Here is a 20,289-nt window from a genome sequence, read left to right as displayed (position 1 = left end):
ACAACCATTCTGTCTAAAAGTTTATCCATTTCCACCTTGAATTTATTTAAGCTGTCAACTTCCACAACGACAGATGGGAGTTTGTTCCAGCAATTAACCACCCACTGGCTAATGGCAAATTTCCGCATATCTATTCTACACCTGACTTTCCTCACTTTGAATTTATGACCCCTTAGGTTTGTAATCTGAGCAAGCGAAAGAATCCCATCAGAATTCAGCGTGCTCAACCCATTCAAGGCCTTGTACAACCTCAATCAGATCACCTCACTGGTGCCTAGTCTCCAGCTGCTGCAATTTGCAAAACTAAAGCCTCTCTTGGTAAGAGGACCCCTTCATTCCCCTCGCCAATCTTGTTGTCCTTCGTACATGCTCAAGCAAATCTTCATCCCTCCTAAAATAAGGCCTCCAGTCCTGTGCACAGTACTCAAGGTGTGGCCTGACCCTTCCCTTTTACAAAGGGATAATCACCTCCTTTACTCTGCTAGCAAAATTCCTGTATATCATTGACAAAACCCCACAACCTGCTCTGGCAATCTGTCTGCATTGCTCAGAAAACTTCATATCCGACTGCACAATTACTCCCAGGTCTTTTTCATTTTCTATCACCCTAAGTGTAGTACTACACAGTTGGTACATTCCTCTGGGGATACTTCTGCCCATATGCAGTACTTTGCATTTGTCAATGTTAAACTTCATTTGCCACTTCTCAGCCCATCTGCCCAAATTTTTTTGATCCTGTTGCAGTAGCACACTGTCAGTAACAACCTTGCCAACCTTTGTATCATCTGCAGACTTTGACACAAAGCTGATATACCTTCATCATCAATATAATTGATAAATATACAAAACAACAGTGGGTCCAACACTTAAACCCTGTGGGATTCCACTAATAACATTAGTCCACCAAGAGCAGAGTCCATTGATTACCACTCTGTCTTCTCCCACTCAACCCCTCTTTTATCCATTGTTACGACTTACCCCTAATACCGGGCACCTCTGTAGTCAGGTGGGCAGGAGCAACAGTGCGTAGCACACGCTTCTTGATTAGACCGGGGTTCAAGCCCGTCACCACCAAATACGGAGGATGCAGAAAGGTCAGGGAATGGCCACCGCATATCCCGGAGCAATATGGCCTTAGTTGCTAATGCTCCTAAAAAAAAAAACATATGTTTAATTCAATGATTTCTCCTCCACTTTGCACTCAGTTATTACAAAATCATTAAGCTCAATGTTACAGCTTTATAAACTTCTTGCATTTTGCTCCCTTAATAACTCCCCATGTGTAAATGTAGATGCAAAATACTCATTCTGTTTTTTAGCTATCTGCGCAGGCTCATCAACAGTCGAACCATCGATATCAAGTGGACCAATCTGATTCATCCCCTTCCTTTTAGAGTTTATATAAGTAAACAAGGGCTTGCTGTTTTTCTTATCATCCTTTTGCCAAAGATTTCTCATAATCTGCCTTTGCTTGCCTAATCTCCTTTATGACTTTATTACAGATTAGCTTATATCTGCCATAGGCTTCTATGTCGCCTTATAATTTATATGCATCCCATGCATATTTCTTCTATGCCACGAGTCTCATTGGCCCCGGGTGCAAAGGCAATTGTGACCAAGCGATTATCTGAGCGATCTTTCAGTAAGTGATGTTTATAAAGCGACTAGTAGTTCTTTTTAAATTTCGGCGTTTTAAAAAAAAACTGTTTATTTTATAGAAGCTCTTCTACCAAAAAGTTTTTGTAGAGAGTAGGGAAGGAAATCCACCTTTCTCTTATATTTTTCTTTAATAAGTACTAATCCTTAATAACCTTTGCTTGGTCACACCATGCACTGCTCGTGCCTCCCCGTGGCGGGGCCGGAAACCTTGGCAGTAAAGTTGAACTGCCAAGCTCTCGGCCACGAAATGAATCTGATTATGACATATCACAACCCAAGAGGTTGAAAACAAATTCTCCAACAACAGAGTGTCCTGCATTTCTTATTTTGAATTCACTTACAGAACAACCTCTCAGTAAATTATCTCCGCTCCTCATCCAGAAACACCTGGAGAGTATTGCAGGATCTCCTAAGACTGTGAAGAGGTTGCAATCTTGAAACCTACAATTAGAAATGGCAAACAGTAGACATTCTGAGAAACTCCTATTAATTTCAAATTTTGCTGGGATACCAGTTAAAGTATCTCCCCATGCTACCCTAAATACATCTAAGGGTGTTATATCCAGCTGGGATCTGTTGAACGTGACGGAGGCAGAAATAACTCAAGAGCTCCAAAATCAAAATGTTATTGCAGCAAAAAGAATAATGATTAAAAAAAGACAATAACGTGACACCTACCAGGAATATTATCCTTATGTTTAATTCCCCAAACCTACCATCATCAGTTAAAGCTGATTATCTACTTTGCCGTGTTCGTCCTTATGTACCCAATCCCTTGAGATGTTACAAGTGCCAAAAGTATGGCCACTCTCAGATGACTTGCAGAGGAAACCCAGTATGTCCCAACTGTGGATCTTCTGATCATACTCAATCTGAATGTTTGGCGACAGTGAAAACTTGTCCCAACTTCAAAGGCAACCATCCTGCCTATTCCAAAACGTGTGACCGATGGACAATTGAGAAAAAAATTGTTAAATATAAGGTTGAGAACAAGGTAAGCTATCAAGAAGCCAGGAAAATAATTGCCCCTACTATGCCCAAACGTCCCTATGCCAGTATTACACTAAAACAACAAACAGTGTTCATCCAAACTGATGTTACTGTCCCCTCAAACATATCAATCTCCGATTGGGCTTGAGCTGTCCTCTGTGAGCAACAGTCCAATATCCCTAAGCACTCAGAATAAGCATGTAACACTCCTCTTACAATACCAGTGACATCTCCTTCCCCACCAGTGATCACTATCACATAGTAAAAGTTCCAATTCAAAAAAAAAGTATCCAAAACACCTCCATGGATACTAATTACTCAATTAACCAGGAAGACCGTCAACAATTAGTGAACTCTTGTTGGATTCCAGCATATTCAGCGATAAAGGGAAATGAACTGGCAGATATATTGACAAAAAATCCCTCCACATTAGATTTGACCTCTGCCCATATTCCAGCCTCCGACCATGATATCATCATAAAAGCAGTATGCCTTGAACATGCTGCTTTTATGATGATATCATGAACCCTTGAACGTGGAAAACTTGATGATACCTTGAATGTGGAAAGAACTGTGGCACACCCAGACTAATAACAAACTTTTCCAGTTGAAACAGAAACCAAAATTTTGGCACTGAAGCATCCGACCAACTAGAAGGGAAGAAGTGATACTTGCACGGGCAAGAATAGGACATACTCATCTGACCCACCTCCATCTATTCACAGGTGATGATCCTCCTCAGTGTCCACACTGCTCAGTACATCTAACAATCAAGCATATTCTTGATGACTGTCCTCAATATCACCAGGACAGAACATCAGTCCTGCTTTCTCTGAATAAACTGCAAGAACCAATATCACTAGGCGCCTCCGTAGCCAGGTGGGAAGGAGCAGCAGTGCATAGCACACGCTTCTTGATTAGACCGGGGTTCGAGCCCGTCACCGCTGAATGCGGAAAGGTCAGGGTATGACCATCGCATATCCCGGAGCAATATGGCCTTAGTTGCTAATGCTCCTAAAAACCAAAAACAACAACCAATATCACTGGAGCATATTATTGGCGACAAGATGAACGTTAATGAACTTTTTTTGTTTTCTGAAAAAAATTGGAATATATCATCGATTCTGAATAGTTTCTAAAATGAAATTGAAATGCCTTCAATTCTGAATTATTCCCTAACACATCTCTATGGACAGGTGCACTATAGCCAGTGTAGCTTATGGGCCATTAAACACCCATAACACACACGAGTCTCGTTAGTTCATTTGACAACCATTTAGGCCTAAACACTGAACAGTATTTCTTAATCAGTATGAAAAGCCTAGTACCTTCCACCATTAATTTCTTGAATACTTGTGTTATAATGTACAACTGATGTATTCTTATTTTCTTGCTCAATAAAATATGTATCCTCAATAAATAAATAAAAGTACAGTACTCTCTCGATTTTTACAACTGATGTATTCTTATTTTCTTGCTATGTATCCTCAATAAATAAATAAAAGTACAGTACTCTCTCGATTTTCCAGGATATATGGTAAAAAACAAATCCCGGATAAACCAAAAATACAAACTCCTCGACATACATAAGGATATGTTGCAGGACTTCTTACTTAGAGTTTTACGTAACTCTGGAATGACTAATAACATATTGCTACTATATTATTATTGACAAATATGAATTCCGTGCGATATCTGTTTGAACGAACGCATCGATTGAGAATGGAGTTGATTCTCGCAAGGTTTTCTGGCTGGTGGTAACCCATGAGATGATTCCATAGGTGCGGCTGAATTAAAGAAAGGAATACTAGTCTGAGAAGGGAAGGAGACACCCAGGCAGAGGCCCTGGTGAGTATTTCCGCTAGTGACAAAGTTTTCTTTCATAGGGTTATCATTTGTTTTGCCCAACTTAGCTTATCTAGCCAGATTCCAAGAAACTTGGTTTCATTCACCCTTTCAAGTTTTTTCTTTGTATGTTGCGTCTAAATCAATACTAGGTGAGAAGATGGAAGAAGAGAGAGAAATTCATCGATGTAAAGAACAAATAGAATTGGTCGAAGAAGTGAGCCTTGAGATACGACAAACGGCCGATACGGTAAGGTTGTCTTCAAGGAGAAGGTTGATTTCCCTCTCAAGCCAAGATTATTGAGTTTAAGTAGAATATTATGGTTTATGCAATCAAAAGCTTTAGATAAGTCAAGAAACAGTGCTATAGCATAGTGACCCTTTTCAAGACTATCAATGAACCTTGAGCAGAAGTCAACAATTGCAAGATCAGTGGATCTTTTAGAGTGATAAGCACACTGTTGTTGATGGATGAGCTGATTTTCTTCAAGAAAACCCATGAGTCTGCTGTGAAGAATTTTTTCAAATAATTTTGCAAACGGATAAATGGGCCTGTTGTACTGAAATCCATAGGATGATAAATGATGATTAGGTGTTTAGCCAGTATGATTGATTTGTTCTTATGACAAATGGCTGATTGGTAAGGTAGTCTTCAAGGAGAAGGTTTACTGGCTAAATACCTAATCATCATTTATCATCCTATGGATTCCAGTACAACAGGCCCATTTATCCTCATACGTTCTCTTTATGGCCAAAATGTTTACAGTGATTGTGTTCAACTGCAGACGTCCTTCAATTCAATAGCCCGCAACAGGCAACCTTTGCGCTTTGCGCATAGGTGCACAACCAACCGCATCATCCCTAAAGGATTCCGCTATAAAGCCCCATTTAACAGCACTCGCATGGACCATGCTTGTTTCAACTTTGGCCTACAAACCTTGAAATTGTGGATAACCCATCTCCACTACGAAATCAACAGAGCTGACTACAATAAATTCAGACTCTTACAGGAACTACAAGGTAGGATCTCACCTATAATATTTACTAACCTTGTTCATACCATCTGTCGCCAAGCTAACCATATCTCTGATACTTATCGTTCGCGACAACAACGGAAATTTGTCAATTTAGACAGAGGCCCACTCCTCAAGAATGAACACCCGGTTAACTAATATGGCTTCCTTTGTTCTAAATCTGAGCAGCAAACAACTAACCATCGAACAGCTCAACGTCTTGACCGCCGGTATGAAGTTCGCCGTCAAAGGACCAGGGTATGTCTGCCAGGGGCAAAAGTTGATGACGTTGTAGAGCGGATATCATCTTTTAAGGGCACAAAAGGTGATATAGTTGTACACGTTGGCACTAATGACATTAAGAGTAGAAGACCGGCGGAATTACTTGACAAGTACAGGTCACTGATGAAAAAAAGCCGTGAATTAGGGTTGAAATTGAAAGTGTCTGCAATTCTGCCCAGACACGATAGGAGGGAGTATATGATGAGAGCCCTGTCAATCAATTCGGCCCTGGAAAGATTGTGCAGGGCTCAAGGGGTAGAATTTTTTTCAGCCTGGTCTGTACTTGTTAACAGGAGAGACTGCTTCTACAGGGATGGGATACACTTAAATAGAAAGGGTGCAAGAATGTTTGCTGATGCTATCGAGGCAATGTTAGGTGGGTCGGAAAACTGCTAGATTGGGGGGATACAAGGACTAATAGATTAACAGTAGCCACTGGCAGAGGTGAAAGTGATTCTTGCACTGCTTCTATTGGAATGAGCCGCAGCCTGGAAAATAAGATGCAGGATATTTCAGAGACTGCTGGGAATCATTGGGGTACAAGTAAACACATGGGTTGTGTTAGGGTAGCTAAGAAAAAGAACAGGTGCATGTATACTTGTGTGTACACCAATGCTAGGAGTTTAGTAAATAAATTTGATGAATTTGAGGTATTGCTCAAAACATCAAAGGCAGATATTGTGGGGATTTCAGAGACGTGGTGTCACACAGATATAAGAAATGCAGAACTGGAATTTGGGGAGTACAATGTCTACACAAAGGATAGACAGGATAGGAAGGGAGGAGGGGTTATGCTATTAGTTAAAAAACACATAAAATCCAAGGAAGTGAAGCCAGTCGACATCGCTGGACAGTGCAGTGTCGAGTCAGTTTGGTGTGACATAAGCATTGGGAGATCAAAATTGAGAGTAGGAGTGTGCTATAGGCCTAATGACTCTGATGAGTATAATAAGAAACTGTTCGGAGAAATAGAGTGGGCCAGTAAATCAGAGAGTCTTATAATGGGGGATTTTAATTTCCCAGATATTGACTGGAATTTGGGGGCTGGTCACTCACACAGTAGCAAGGCTTTTGTGGATTTATTGGATGATTGTTTTCTACATCAGCATGTTCGGGAGGCAACTAGAGGGAGTAATACTCTTGATTTGATTATCAGTAGTGATTCTTCATGCATTAAGAATCTGCAGATAAATGAACCACTTGGTGGCAGTGATCACAGTGTGCTGAAGTGGGAGTTACTCAAAGAGGTAACTACCATTAGGGGTAAAGGGAAGGGGTATTGCTTTCGTAAAGGCGACTACAATGGACTGAGACAGTATTTAAATTCTATACAGTGGCATCAACTGATGATATTGCCAACAGCAAATTCAAAATGGGAAGCATTCAAAGAACTTATCGTGGAAGCTACTAGGCTTTACATACCAACTAAGAAATATTGTTCAAGGTTTAGGCCTAAATGGTTGTCAGATGAACTAATGAGGCATATGGCAGAGAAGAAAAATGCATGGGATACATACAAATTAACACGTGACACGGACGCCTATGATAGATACAAGTTGATCTGTAACCAAGTTACAAAGGAGGTTAGGCAGGCGAAGGCAGATTACGAGAGATCCTTGGCAAGGGATGCGAAGAAAAACAGCAAAGAGTTCTTTACTTATGTAAACTCTAGAAGGAAGGGGATGAATCAGATTGGTCCACTTGAGATCGATGGGTCAACTGTTGATGACCCTGCTCAGGTAGCTAACAAACTAAATGAATATTTTGCATCGACATTCACACATGAGGAGTTATTCAGCGAGGGGAATGCCAGAGGTGTATTCAACTCTAGCAGTAAGCTAGAGAATCTTGTAATAACTGAGAGCAAAGTGGAGGAGAAATTGTTGAAGATAAACACAAGAAAGGCACCTGGGGTGGATGGGATCTATCCAGTTATATTAAAGGAGGCAGCAAAGGAGGTAAGCAAACCCTTAGCCATAATTATGAGAGCTTCCTTGGACTCAGGGGAGGTACCCATTGACTGGAGATGTGCAAATGTGACCCCAATTCACAAAGGGGGATCAAAGGCTGACACAAGTAATTATAGACCTGTGAGTTTAACTTCTGTTCCCGGAAAATTAATGGAGGCACTGGTGAAAGAAGCACTGCAGGATCATCTAGACAAGACTTCAGTTATAGCTAGGACACAGCATGGTTTTGTTAAGGGGAAGTCTTGCCTGACCAATTTGATTGGATACTATGATGCAGTCACAAAAGAACTGGATGCAGGGAATAACTTTGATATTATATACTTGGATCTTAGAAAGGCTTTTGATACCGTTGCACATGGAAGACTGCTGCACAAATTGGAGCAGTGTGGCATTGGAGGCAAGTTGCTGCTATGGATAAAGGGGTGGTTGAGGGGGAGAAGACAGAGAGTGGTAATCAATGGACACTGCTCATCGTGGACTAATGTTATTAGTGGAGTCCCTCAGGGTTCAGTATTGGGGCCTTTATTGTTTTCTGTATTTATAAATGATATTGATGATGGTATATCAGGCTTAATGTCCAAGTTTGCAGACGATACGAAGGTTGGCAGGGTTGTCAAGGACACTACTGACACTATGCTGCTGCAACAGGATTTGGAAAGGTTGAGCAGATGGGCTTCGAGGTGGCAAATGAAGTTTAACATTGACAAATGTAAAGTACTACATATGGGAAACAGCAACCCCAGAGCAACGTATCAACTCTGTGGTACTACACTGACAGTGGTAGAGAATGAAAGGGACCTGGGGGTGGTGGTGCAGGCAGATATGAAGTTCTCTGAGCAGTGCAGACGAGCTGCAAGAGTAGCTCATGGTGTATTGTCAATGATATATAGGAATTTTTCTAGCAGGGATAAGGAGGTGATTATTCCCTTGTATAAGGCAATGGTCAGGCCACACCTAGAGTACTGTATACAGGCCTGGAGGCCTCATTTCAGGAAGGATGTAGAGCTGCTGGAACGAGTACAGAGAAGGGCAACTAGATTGGTGAATGGGACAAAGGGGTTCTCTTACGAAGAAAGGCTTAAGTTTTGCAAATTACAGTGTCTGGAAACTAGGCACCAGCGGGGTGATCTGATAGAGGTGTACAAAGCCTTGAATGGTTTGAGCATGCTCAATGCTGATGGGATTCTTCCTCTAGCTCAGAAAAATCACCTGAGAGGGCATAAATTCAAATTGAGGAAAGACAGATGTAGGATAGATGTGCGGAAATTTGCCTTTAGCCAGCGGGTGGTTGGTGGGTGGAACAGACTTCCATCCCTTGTCGTGGAAGTTGATAGCCTAAATAAGTTTAAGGCTCAGCTGGACAGGTATTTCGAACGAACAGAGGGGTGAAGTGGAAGTGGTTATTTTTATTTATTTATGTTACTTTTTTTTTTTTTTTTTTTTTTTGGCTGATGCTGCATAAGCTTGCTTTCTTGCATCAAATGCCTCTACTAATGCTAATGCTAAAGCCACTGATCACACAACTCGCTACGGGAGTAGAAGCAAGCATTACCAACCTTCCCGAAGAAACTGCTAATGAAATCCATTTCAAAACTGCCTCCATCCTCCGAAGCACACGGTCCACCTGCTCAAACCTTAATCACCATCATCACGCCGCTCTTTCCTCTATGAGAAAGGACAGCACCATCATCGTGCTTCCCGTTGACAAGGAACGTCGCACTGTCGTATTAAAGTGATCAGCCTTCTGAAAGAAAGCCCTGGTCCTCCTGCAAGACTCCAGCGTATACGAACCTGTGACAGATCCACCCATTCAAGTCTTAGGATGTCTGGAGTCATGCGTAAATAAACTTGTCTATGCATGATTTAAAGCAAAGAAAATTTCTGCTCCGACTCAGCGGCTTCTTCATGCCACAGTCTGCCAACTACCACAGTTTTATGGGTTACCAAAAATCCATAAGCCAGGTGTTCCTCTCCGGCCCATAGTGTCCTGCTACAATGAGTCTGAGGACGAGGGTTGCCTGTGCGGACGTGCCTTTCTGCCGCTCTTGGAACAGAAGTTTTTTCTGATTTATTTTCTGCTTTATTAGTTTAAATTGACATATTAACTTATTTTCTAGAGTAGCTTTATATTCCTATTTACGGTACTTAAGTTTAAAGTAACTTAGATAGAGATTTTGTAGGTATTACTTAGTATTGGAAAGGGTATCAAATCCACGTGTTTACTGATCGTAAATAGCCGCCATTGCTACGCAAAAATTAATCAGTAAAATCTATTAATCTTGTCGAGCTTCATTGGCAATTAAATTGTACTTTTAACTATACATATAACCACTTAGGTTACGTAATATAAATAATTAGTAAAAATAAATAATTAATACATAACTTGATACAGAAGTTATATAAAGGGATTTCGTAGATAACACTCGTTACTGAAACATAAATATAGCTTTATAACTGTGTTAAGATACAAGTTTAGGATTTAATTTTGTACTGAAATTGAAATTTTTATTGAAAGTAAATCGAATTCATGACTCAAACCAGAGCAGCAAAGCAAAAGGCTCAAGCTAATGGGAATGCTGTGGCTCGGAGGAGAACTGAGGGGGGCAGTTGCCCTCTGAATCACAGCCTTTTAAGATGCACTATTTGCTTCATGTTTGCGGAGCAGTCAGGTATGGGACATGATACTGCCATGGGGGATGTCTTTGTATGTGCGCGATGCAAGGAGTGTAAGGAAATCAGGCATCAACTCAGCATGGTTATGGGCCTATATGAGAGCTTGAAGGACAGGGTGGATGCCCTCGAAGGATTACAAGTGAGGGGCCCATCAAGCTCTCAGCTGCCTACACCAATGCCAGAGCTTGCACTTGGTCATCGCGCAACACAGCGGCAGCCCCCAAGGCAGAATGCGCTGGTCCCAAAGGAACTAGTAGTTGTTGGTGACTCTATTGTCAGGGAAACGGGAAATATGCTTTGTAAAAAGGATAGGTGGAACAGGACCAGGGTATGTCTGCCAGGGGCAAAGGTTGATGACGTTGTAGAGCAGATATTATCTTTTAAGGGCACAAAAGGTGATACAGTTGTACACGTTGGCACTAATGATATTAAGAGTAGGAGACCGGCGGAATTACTTAACAAGTACAGGTCACTGATGAAAAAAAGCCGTGAATTAGGGTTGAATTTGAAAGTGTCTGCAATTCTTCCCAGACACGATAGGAGGGAGTATATGATGAGAGCCCTGTCGATCAATTCGGCCCTGGAAAGATTGTGCAGGGCTTAAGGGGTAGAATTTTTTTCAGCCTCGCCTGTACTTGTTAACAGGAGAGACTGCTTCTACAGGGATGGGATACACTTAAATAGAAAGGGTGCAAGAATGTTTGCTGATGCTATCGAGGCACTGTTAGGAGGGTCGGAAAACTGCTAGATTGGGGGGATGCAAGGACTAATAGATTAACAGGTGCCACTGGCAGAGGAGAAAGTGATTCTTGCACTGCTTCTATTGGAATGAGCAGCAGCCTGGAAAATAAGAAGAAGGATATTTCAGGGACTGCGGGGAATCATTGGGGTACAAGTAAACACATGGGTTGTGTTAGGGTGGCTAAGAGGAAGAGCAGGTGCATGTATACTTGCGTGTACACCAATGCTAGGAGTCTAGTAAATAAAGTTGATGAATTTGAGGTATTGCTCAAAACATCAAAGGCAGATATTGTTGCGATTTCAGAGACGTGGTGTCACACAGATATAAGGAATACAGAACTGGAATTTGGGGAGCACAATGTCTACAGAAAGAATAGACAGGATAGGAAGGGAGGAGGGGTTATGCTATTAGTTAAGAAACGCATAAAATCCAAGGAAGTGAAGCCAGTCGACATCGCTGGACAGTGCGGTGTCGAGTCAGTTTGGTGTGACATAAGCATTGGGAGATCAAAATTGAGAGTAGGAGTGTGCTATAGGCCTAATGACTCTGATGAGTATAATAAGAAACTGTACAGAGAAATAGTGGGCCAGTAAATCGGAGAGTCTTATTATGGGGGATTTTAATTTTCCAGATATTGACTGGAATTTGGGGGCTGGTCACTCACACACTAGCAAGGCTTTTGTGGATTTATTGGATGATTGTTTTCTACATCAGCATGTTCGGGAGGCAACTAGAGGGAGTAATACCCTTGATTTGATTATCAGTTGTGATTCTTCATGCATTAAGAATCTGCAGATAAATGAACCACTAGGTGGCAGTGATCACAGTGTTCTGAAGTGGAATTTACTCAAAGAGGTAACTATCATCAGGGGTAAAGGGAAGGGGTATTGCTTTCGTAAAGGTGACTGCGATGGATTGAGACAGTATTTAAATTCTATACAGTGGGATCAACTGATGATGTTACCAACAGCAAATTCAAAATGGGAAGCATTCAAAGAACTTATCTTGGAAGCTACTAGGCTTTACATACCACCTAAGAAATATTGTTCAAAGTTTAGGCCTAAATGGATGTCAGATGAACTAATGAGACATATGGCAGATAAGAAAAATGCATGGGATACATACAAATTAACACGTGACACAGAAGCCTATTATAGATACAAGTTGATCTGTAACCAAGTTACAAAGGAGGTTAGGCAGGTGAAGGCAGATTACGAGAAATCCTTGGCAAAGGATGTGAAGAAAAACAGCAAAGAGTTCTTTACTTATGTAAACTCTAGAAGGAAGGGAATGAATCAGATTGGTCCACTTGATATCGATGGGTCAACTGTTGATGATCCTGCTCAGGTAGCTAACAAACTAAATGAATATTTTGCATCGACATTCACACATGAGGAGTTATTCAGCGAGGGGAATGCCAGAGGTGTATTCAACTCTGGCAGTAAGCTAGAGAATCTTGTAATAACTGAGAGTAAAGTGGAGGAGAAATTGTTGAAGAGAAACACAAGAAAGGCACCTGGGGTGGATGGAATCTATCCAGTTATATTAAAGGAGGCAGCAATAGAAGTAAGCAAACCCTTAGCCATAATTATGAGAGCTTTCTTGGACTCAGGGGAGGTACCCATGGACTGGAGATGTGCAAATGTGACCCCAATTCACAAAGGAGGATCAAAGGCTGACACAAGTAATTATAGACCTGTGAGTTACTTCTGTTCCCCGAAAATTAATGGAGGCACTGGTTAAAGAAGCACTGCAGGATCATCTAGACAAGACTTCAGTTATAGCTCAGACACAGCATGGTTTTGTTAAGGGGAAGTCTTGCCTGACCAATTTGATTGGATACTATGATGCAGTCACAAAAGAACTGGATGCAGGGAATAACTTTGATATTATATACTTGGATCTTAGAAAGGCTTTTGATACTGTTGCACATGGAAGACTGCTGCACAAATTGGAGCAGTGTGGCATTGGAGGCAAATTGCTGCTATGGATAAAGGGGTGGTTGAGGGGGAGAAGACAGAGAGTGGTAATCAATGGACGCTGCTCATCGTGGACTAATGTTATTAGTGGAGTCCCTCAGGGTTCAGTATTGTGTCCTTTATTGTTTTCTGTATTTATAAATGATATTGATGATGGTATATCAAGCTTAATGTCCAAGTTTGCAGCCGATACGAAGGTTGGCAGGATTGTCAAGGTCACTACTGACACTATGCTGCTACAACAGGATCTGGAAAGGTTGAGCAGATGGGCTGAGAGGTTGCAAATGAAGTTTAACATTGACAAATGTAAAGTACTACATATGGGAAACAGCAACCCCAGAGCAACATATCAACTCTGTGGTACTACACTGACAGTGGTAGAGAATGAAAGGGACCTGGGGGTGGTTGTTCAGGCAGATATCAAGTTCTCTGAGCAGTGCAGACGTGCTGCAAGAGTAGCTCATGGTGTATTGTCAATGATATATAGGAATTTTTCTAGCAGGGATAAGGAGGTGATTATTCCCTTGTATAAGGCAATGGTCAGGCCACACCTAGAGTACTGTATACAGGCCTGGAGACCTCATTTCAAGAAGGATGTAGAGCTGCTGGAACGAGTACAGAGAAGGGCAACAAGATTAGTAAATGGAATAAAGGGGTACTCTTACGAAGAAAGGCTTAAGTTTTGCGAATTACAGTGTCTGGAGACTAGACACCAGCGAGGTGATCTGATAGAGGTGTACAAAGCCTTGAATGGTTTGAGCATGCTCAATGCTGATGGGATTCTTCCTCTTGCTCAGAATAATCACCTGAGAGGGCATAAATTCAAATTGAGGAAAGACAGATGTAGGATAGGTGTGCGGAAATTTGCTTTTAGCCAGCGGGTGGTTGGTAGGTGGAACAGACTTCCATCCCTTGTCGTGGAAGTTGATAGCCTAAATAAGTTTAAGGCTCGGCTGGACAGGTATTTCGATCGAACAGAGGGGTGAAGTGGAAGTGGTTATTTTTTATTTATTTATTTTACTTTAATTTTTTTGGCTGATGCTGTATAAGCTTGCTTTCTTGCATCAAATGCCTCTTCTAATGCTAATGTTAATGCACCAGGATTGCAATGCATTGCAATCTTGGTGCATTGCGTAGTTCATATATTGCAGCATTGCAATGCTGCAATATATGAACTATTCAAATATATTGCATGACTCCTCACACCTCTTGTAGGAAATACCACCCACACTGTCAATAACAGCAGCGAATTCATTTGGCTTATTAAAGAGCTCTCTATTTCTGACAAAGCTGTTATGGCATCATCTGATATAGTGTCGCTTTTTACATCAGTCCCTGTCCAACAGGCCGTACACTGCACCAAGAGTCTCCTTGAGAATGACTCAAACTTTCCGAACAGAACATCACTGGCTACTGACAACATCTGTACCGCCCTCAACCTGTGCTTGTCAAGCAGCATCTTTACCTTTGAGGATTCTAGCATGTACATGGCACTGCCATGGTTTTTGTTTAACTGAAAATGCAACTCTTTTGCGTTTACCCATCATTTTCGCGATTCCTAAACAAAAAAAAAAAAATTACTATAAAAAAAATAAAAAAAAATGCAACTCTTTTGCGTTTACCCATCATTTTCGTGATTCCTAAACAAAAAAAAAAAAAAAAAAATTACTATAAAAAAAATTCCAACATACCTGATATAAATAACAAAACAAAATTTGCCCTTTTGCGGTGCAACAGAACACAACAATCGACACGATGCACTAAAACAAACTAAACATTTGGTCTCTCTCTTTTGTTTTTTTTTTTCTTTTATTTGAGCGGCGGATGTGAAGACAGTGGGGATTGAAAGATAATAGGTACACTAATCTCCCAATGACAACTTATAATGCCACTTGGTGCTTACTTACAACTTGCAAAATATCTGTTTATACATATTCTAGTTATTACTTAAATTTTTTGATTTCTAGTTGATTTTTTTTTTTTTTTTTTTTTTTTTGTTTTTTTAATTTGGAATCTTGAAGTGTCCCGGTTAATCTGATCCCGGTTAATCGAGAGTCTGCTGTAATGTTGTCATTAGGCAATTTTCTGCTTTTATGTTTTGTAAGTAGAGAAACCATTAACTTATGCCTCATGATTATAGATTTTACAAAAAATACTACAAACATCAGTTTGCAATGCACAGTTCACATAATAACCCTCAGTTACACATTTCCAATACTGCATATTTTTGTATATATGTGTGTGTGCGTGTTTTATTTACTTTTAAAAATTTTTAAAAACAGTAGTTTGAATTGAACCAGTCTTGCAATGTTTAAATGTAAATTAAGTAAAATATGAAATGTAGATAAAGTAAATAAGTCTAATATCTGTCTTAATATTTGCAGGATTGTATGTATTTACATGAATTAGGAGATGAAGCAGCTAGTTTTACAAAAGAAGAAATGCAGCAAGGGTGAGTTTTTGATATGGGTAAATAAAATTGTTTTTTATTTTATGGTTAGATTCTATATGTCCACTTGAAAATAGTTTGCACTATTCTGTACCACTTTGCAACCATACAGTGAAATGCCATCTTTGAGCACTTATTTTTATAAATGATCTAGATTTTATTATTTGTTTATACATTTAGTCATATATATAATAGGAATTTTGATCTGTTTAATTTATAAGTCACAGTTTAACTCGTAATATCTTTTCTGTTGATTTGCATTGCAGTTCGAAATAAGATAATTGAAAAAAAAAAAAAAAAAAAAAAAAAAATTTTTTTTTTTTTTTTTTTTTTTTCCCTTAAATTATAAATTGTAAGATGTGAGCAAAATGTTCAGAGACTGAACTAATATTTGGGAGATAATGAAGATTACTGGCTGCTTAGATGAATCTCCTTGAAACTGTCTCCTGTATATACCAGTTCCAGCACTTCTGCAGGCTGTCTACCTTTTAGGTTACTATAGTGGAAGATTGATCGGCATGATTGGACTCACTTTCAACATCTGACAGAATTTAACATCAATACAGTCAGTCAGGAGATTATGAGTGATACATCACAGAAAACATTGCCATGCAGCTGCAATTAAAATTCCGAAAACATCTACCCAGTTTCCTCCATTTCCCAAACCTTGGTGGAATGCTGACTGCACAAAAAAAGCATAAAACAAAGCTTGAGGGATATTCCGATTATATCCTATCAGGGCTGGTCTCTTAGACTTAAAATATGCATGCTCCAAAGCACACCATATTCATTATCAGAGCCAAAAGGAATTGTGAATCCGATTTTTGATGTAAATGGAATTTACATTCTGATCTAGACTTACAGTTTGACTCTTGTCCAATTACTTTTCAATATATACTGCTCGACAAAATTAACAGAACACGTAGAAAATGTAGTATAACTTGTGCAGCTTGCAATGAAGCAGTACAAAATTTAGTATGGTGGTGTACCGTAGAATAACAGTGAAATGAGGAAACAACAAGAAACTTTGGACAAGTTAAGGGATATTTATAGGGATTGTATAAGAATTACCAAAACACCTTTCATATTACCAAAAAATATGGTCACATGACACCAGTGTGGTATATGATTAGCTCCAAGGGCTAACCCTGCCTGACAGCAGTGAACCATATTCAATATAAGAATGTCTATAAGATTCTGTGGCAACAAATGCCGTTCTACTAGCACAGACACTTAGCTCACTGAGCAGTTGAGTCCTTAGACACCAAAGTGTCAGAGGAGTTGGCTGTCGGCATGCAATGCCCTAGGGTGTCCCATACATGTTCGATCGGATTTAAGTCTAGTGATCATGCTGGCCATGGCATTCATTGTATATCTTCAGTTTCGTAATATTCCTCCACCGGTTGAACTCTATGTGCGGTGACATTGTCGTGCATTAAAAGAAAATCTGGGCCAACTACACCCCTAAAAAGTTGCGATAGGTTTCGAGGATCTGTTCTCAGATGGAACCCCAACCCTGTGTTGGTCGGACTCTATAAATAACATCCTAGACAGTATTATTTAGACTGAAACTGATGATTATTCCCTCCACCCAGCTAAATATTATAAAAGAAAATATTGAATATGACAATGCCAACATTGAACCTCTGTTTACTATCTGAAACCAAAAACAATAAATGCCCAAGTTTTGACCTCTTAGAAGTTGAGATTATCAAAAAATTATCAAACTGTAAGTCTAGATCAGAAATAGCACCAGACAAATTAATAGTACAGGTAAACCTCATATGGTTCCCCTCTAAGCCCCTTATGAGGTTTACCTCACAGGTAAACCTCATAAGGGGGCTTAGAGGGGAACAGGTATCCTGTGTGTTATCAGACACTCAGCCTAAAACACTGATGGATCCAATATCTCTCTATTACAGAAGATTTAGGAGAAGTCCAGTTGGCCTGCCTCCCTAAAATCCACTCATGCACACCTTCTCGATGGTAAGCCCTGTTACGTCACTTAGGTGGGAACGGACGTGTAGAGTGGTTCTCTTCAAGACGCCTGGTCAGCGTGAAGAGGAAAAGACCAAACCCTCCAGCAATGAGAGCACAACAATACAAATGGCCCTCAGTCCCCAGCAGCTTTCACTCTCCCTCTTACGGCAGCGAGAAGATCAGAGTGGAAGCAGAGGGTGCTAAGAATCTCTGGGTACGACCAGGCTGCCATGCACGGAAATTGAACTTGGCCTGTTATAACGTACAATCACTCATCGGTGAAGACAGGATATTAGAGCTGGAAAAGGAATTGGAAAATGTGAATTGGAATATCATCGGTTTGGCTGAAACAAGAAGAAGGAATGAATCACTTATAAGTTTATCAAGTGGAAATCTGCTGTACACCAATGGAAACAGTGAAAGGAGTGAAGGTGGAGTTGGGTTTCTGGTCCATAAAGATTTTAAAAACAACATTTTGGAATTCAAAAGTACATCAAGGGTGTCAAGACTAATACTCAAGATTTCTAAGAGGTACAAGCTAAAGATTATAATAATTTATGCACCAACATCGAGCCATGATGATGAAGAGGAAGAAATGTACACTGAAATTGAGAGTCTTCTAGATGAGCAGAAAACCCACTACACTATTATTATGGGGGACTTCAATGCTAAGGTTGGAAAAAGACAAAAAGAGGAAAGCACAGAAAGAGGAACTATAGAAAATTTTGGATTTGGTGAAAGAAATGAAAGAGGTGAAAGACTTGTGGAATTTGCAGAATCTCAAGGATTGTCAGTAATGAACACTTTTTTCAAGAAAAGGGTGAACAGAAAGTGGACATGGAAGAGTCGAAATGGATTAACAACTAATGAAATCGACTTCATCCTCACTAACAGAAGATATATTGTGAATGATGTTACTGTCCTGAATAAGGTAAATGTTGGAAGTGATCACAAATGGTAAGATGTACACTTGATATAGATGTAGGAAAGGAAATGAAAGGAAAAAACTGACTCGAGTAAATAATACAAAGGTCTTTGAAATAACAGAGGAGGAGAAAAAGCAGTATGTACTGGAACTTAAGAACAAGTTTGAGCTTCTGCAGACTGCTCAGGACCAAGATATCGACGAGGAATATTACAACTTTCTGAAAGTGATAAAGCCCAAGAAACCTATAGGGAAACAGAAATCCGAAGAAGAAAAAATTAGTCAAGAAACACTTGTCATGATGAACCAAAGACGACAAATGAAGAGCAAGAAAAACACTGACAGGGAGAAAATTGAGTATTCTGAGTTATGCAAAGCCATTAGAAAGAGACTCAGAGAGGACATAAGAAGATTTAACACAAGAAAAGTAGAACAAGCATTAAGGGAAAACAAAGGATATAAATCAGCAGCCATGAGCAGTAATACAGAAAGACAAATGATACTGAAACTGAAGAATAGCGACGGTGTACTTATAAACAGCAGAGAAGGCATAATTCAAATAGCAGAAGACTACTATAGAGAATTATACAAGGAGCGAGGGAATGATACCAGCAGTGGGGAAGATGGATTGCAAAGTAGCAACACATACGACATACCCGATATTCTTCCTGATGAGGTAGAACATCCATTGAAGAAAATGAAGAATCGGAAAGCCCCGGGGGGAAGATGAAGTTACTGTAGAGTTGTTAAAATTGGGACAAAGGGACAAAACACAAAAACTGGCAAGGCTCTTCACAAAGAGCATTAGAAAAGGTGTGATGCCTAAGCAGTGGAATAATGCAATCATAGTTTTGCTGCATAAGAAAGGAGATAAATCAGAAATTGGAAATTATAGACCAATTAGCTTGTTATCCCATATCTACAAGTTGTTCACAAGGGTCATTACTAACAGATTAGAAAGAATACTTGATGAGAATCAACCGAAAGAGCAAGCTGGCTTTAGGACAGGATTCTCAACTATGGATCACCTTCACGTAATATCACAGCTAATGGAGAAAGCAAATGAATATAAAACACCATTATGCCTGGCATTTGTGGATTATGAAAAGGCATTTGACTCCATACAGCATAAGGCAATGTTTCGGGCACTGGAAAGACAAGGCATAGATTCTCCGTATATTATGATTTTGAAGAAAATATATGAGAGTGCTACATCCTTTATTAGACTAGACAAAGACAGTAGCAAATTTCAAATCGAGAAAGGAGTTTGACAAGGAGACACAATATCTCCAAAGCTGTTTACTGCTGCCCTTGAGGAAGCTTTCAGAAGATTAGACTGGTCGCAGAAAGGAGTCAATGTGAACTGAGAGTACCTAAACCATTTACGATTTGCAGATGACATTGTGGTCATAAGCCACGATCCCAAAGAATTAGAGGAAAATCTTAATCAGTTATGCACAGTTAGTAAGGATTTTGGACTAAAGATGAATATGGCTAAAACAAAAGTAATGATGAACAAGTATATGCCACGGAAAGGGAAATAATGATTGAAGGAGCAGTAATTGAAAAGGTGGAGTCATATACTTATCTGGGACAAGTTATTAGCTGTAATAATGATAAATGGCTGGAAGTCAAGAGAAGAATAAATTTTGGATGGATAGCATTCAGGAAATATAGTCACATACTGAAGAGCAATATCCCAGTTTGTCTGAAACGTAAAATAATGAACCAATGTATACTCCCCACCATGACTTATGGAAGTGAAACTTGGGCACTCACCAA

At 39.9% G+C, this 20,289-nt stretch overlaps 1 protein-coding gene across 4 annotated transcripts in view; it reads left to right on the top strand.

Annotated features, from left to right (window-relative positions):
• The window catches only part of LOC150078561 (uncharacterized), a 773,569-nt gene that overhangs the window by 314,911 nt on the left and 438,369 nt on the right, over positions 1 to 20,289 (top strand). For all 4 annotated transcript variants that reach the window (XM_090385507.1, XM_090385508.1, XM_090385509.1 and 1 more), the window contains exon 9: positions 15,538 to 15,605. In XM_090385507.1, coding sequence (XP_090241633.1) covers positions 15,538 to 15,605 — 68 coding nt within the window. The remainder of the gene's footprint in view (positions 1 to 15,537; positions 15,606 to 20,289) is intronic.

Source organism: Mastigoproctus giganteus, chromosome 11, assembly GCF_048544385.1.
Source record: "Mastigoproctus giganteus isolate SK-2022 chromosome 11, ASM4854438v1, whole genome shotgun sequence".
Taxonomy (NCBI): Eukaryota; Metazoa; Arthropoda; class Arachnida; order Uropygi; family Thelyphonidae; genus Mastigoproctus; species Mastigoproctus giganteus.
Note: the sequence above shows the minus strand (reverse complement) of the source record. Positions and strands in the feature narration are given on the sequence as shown.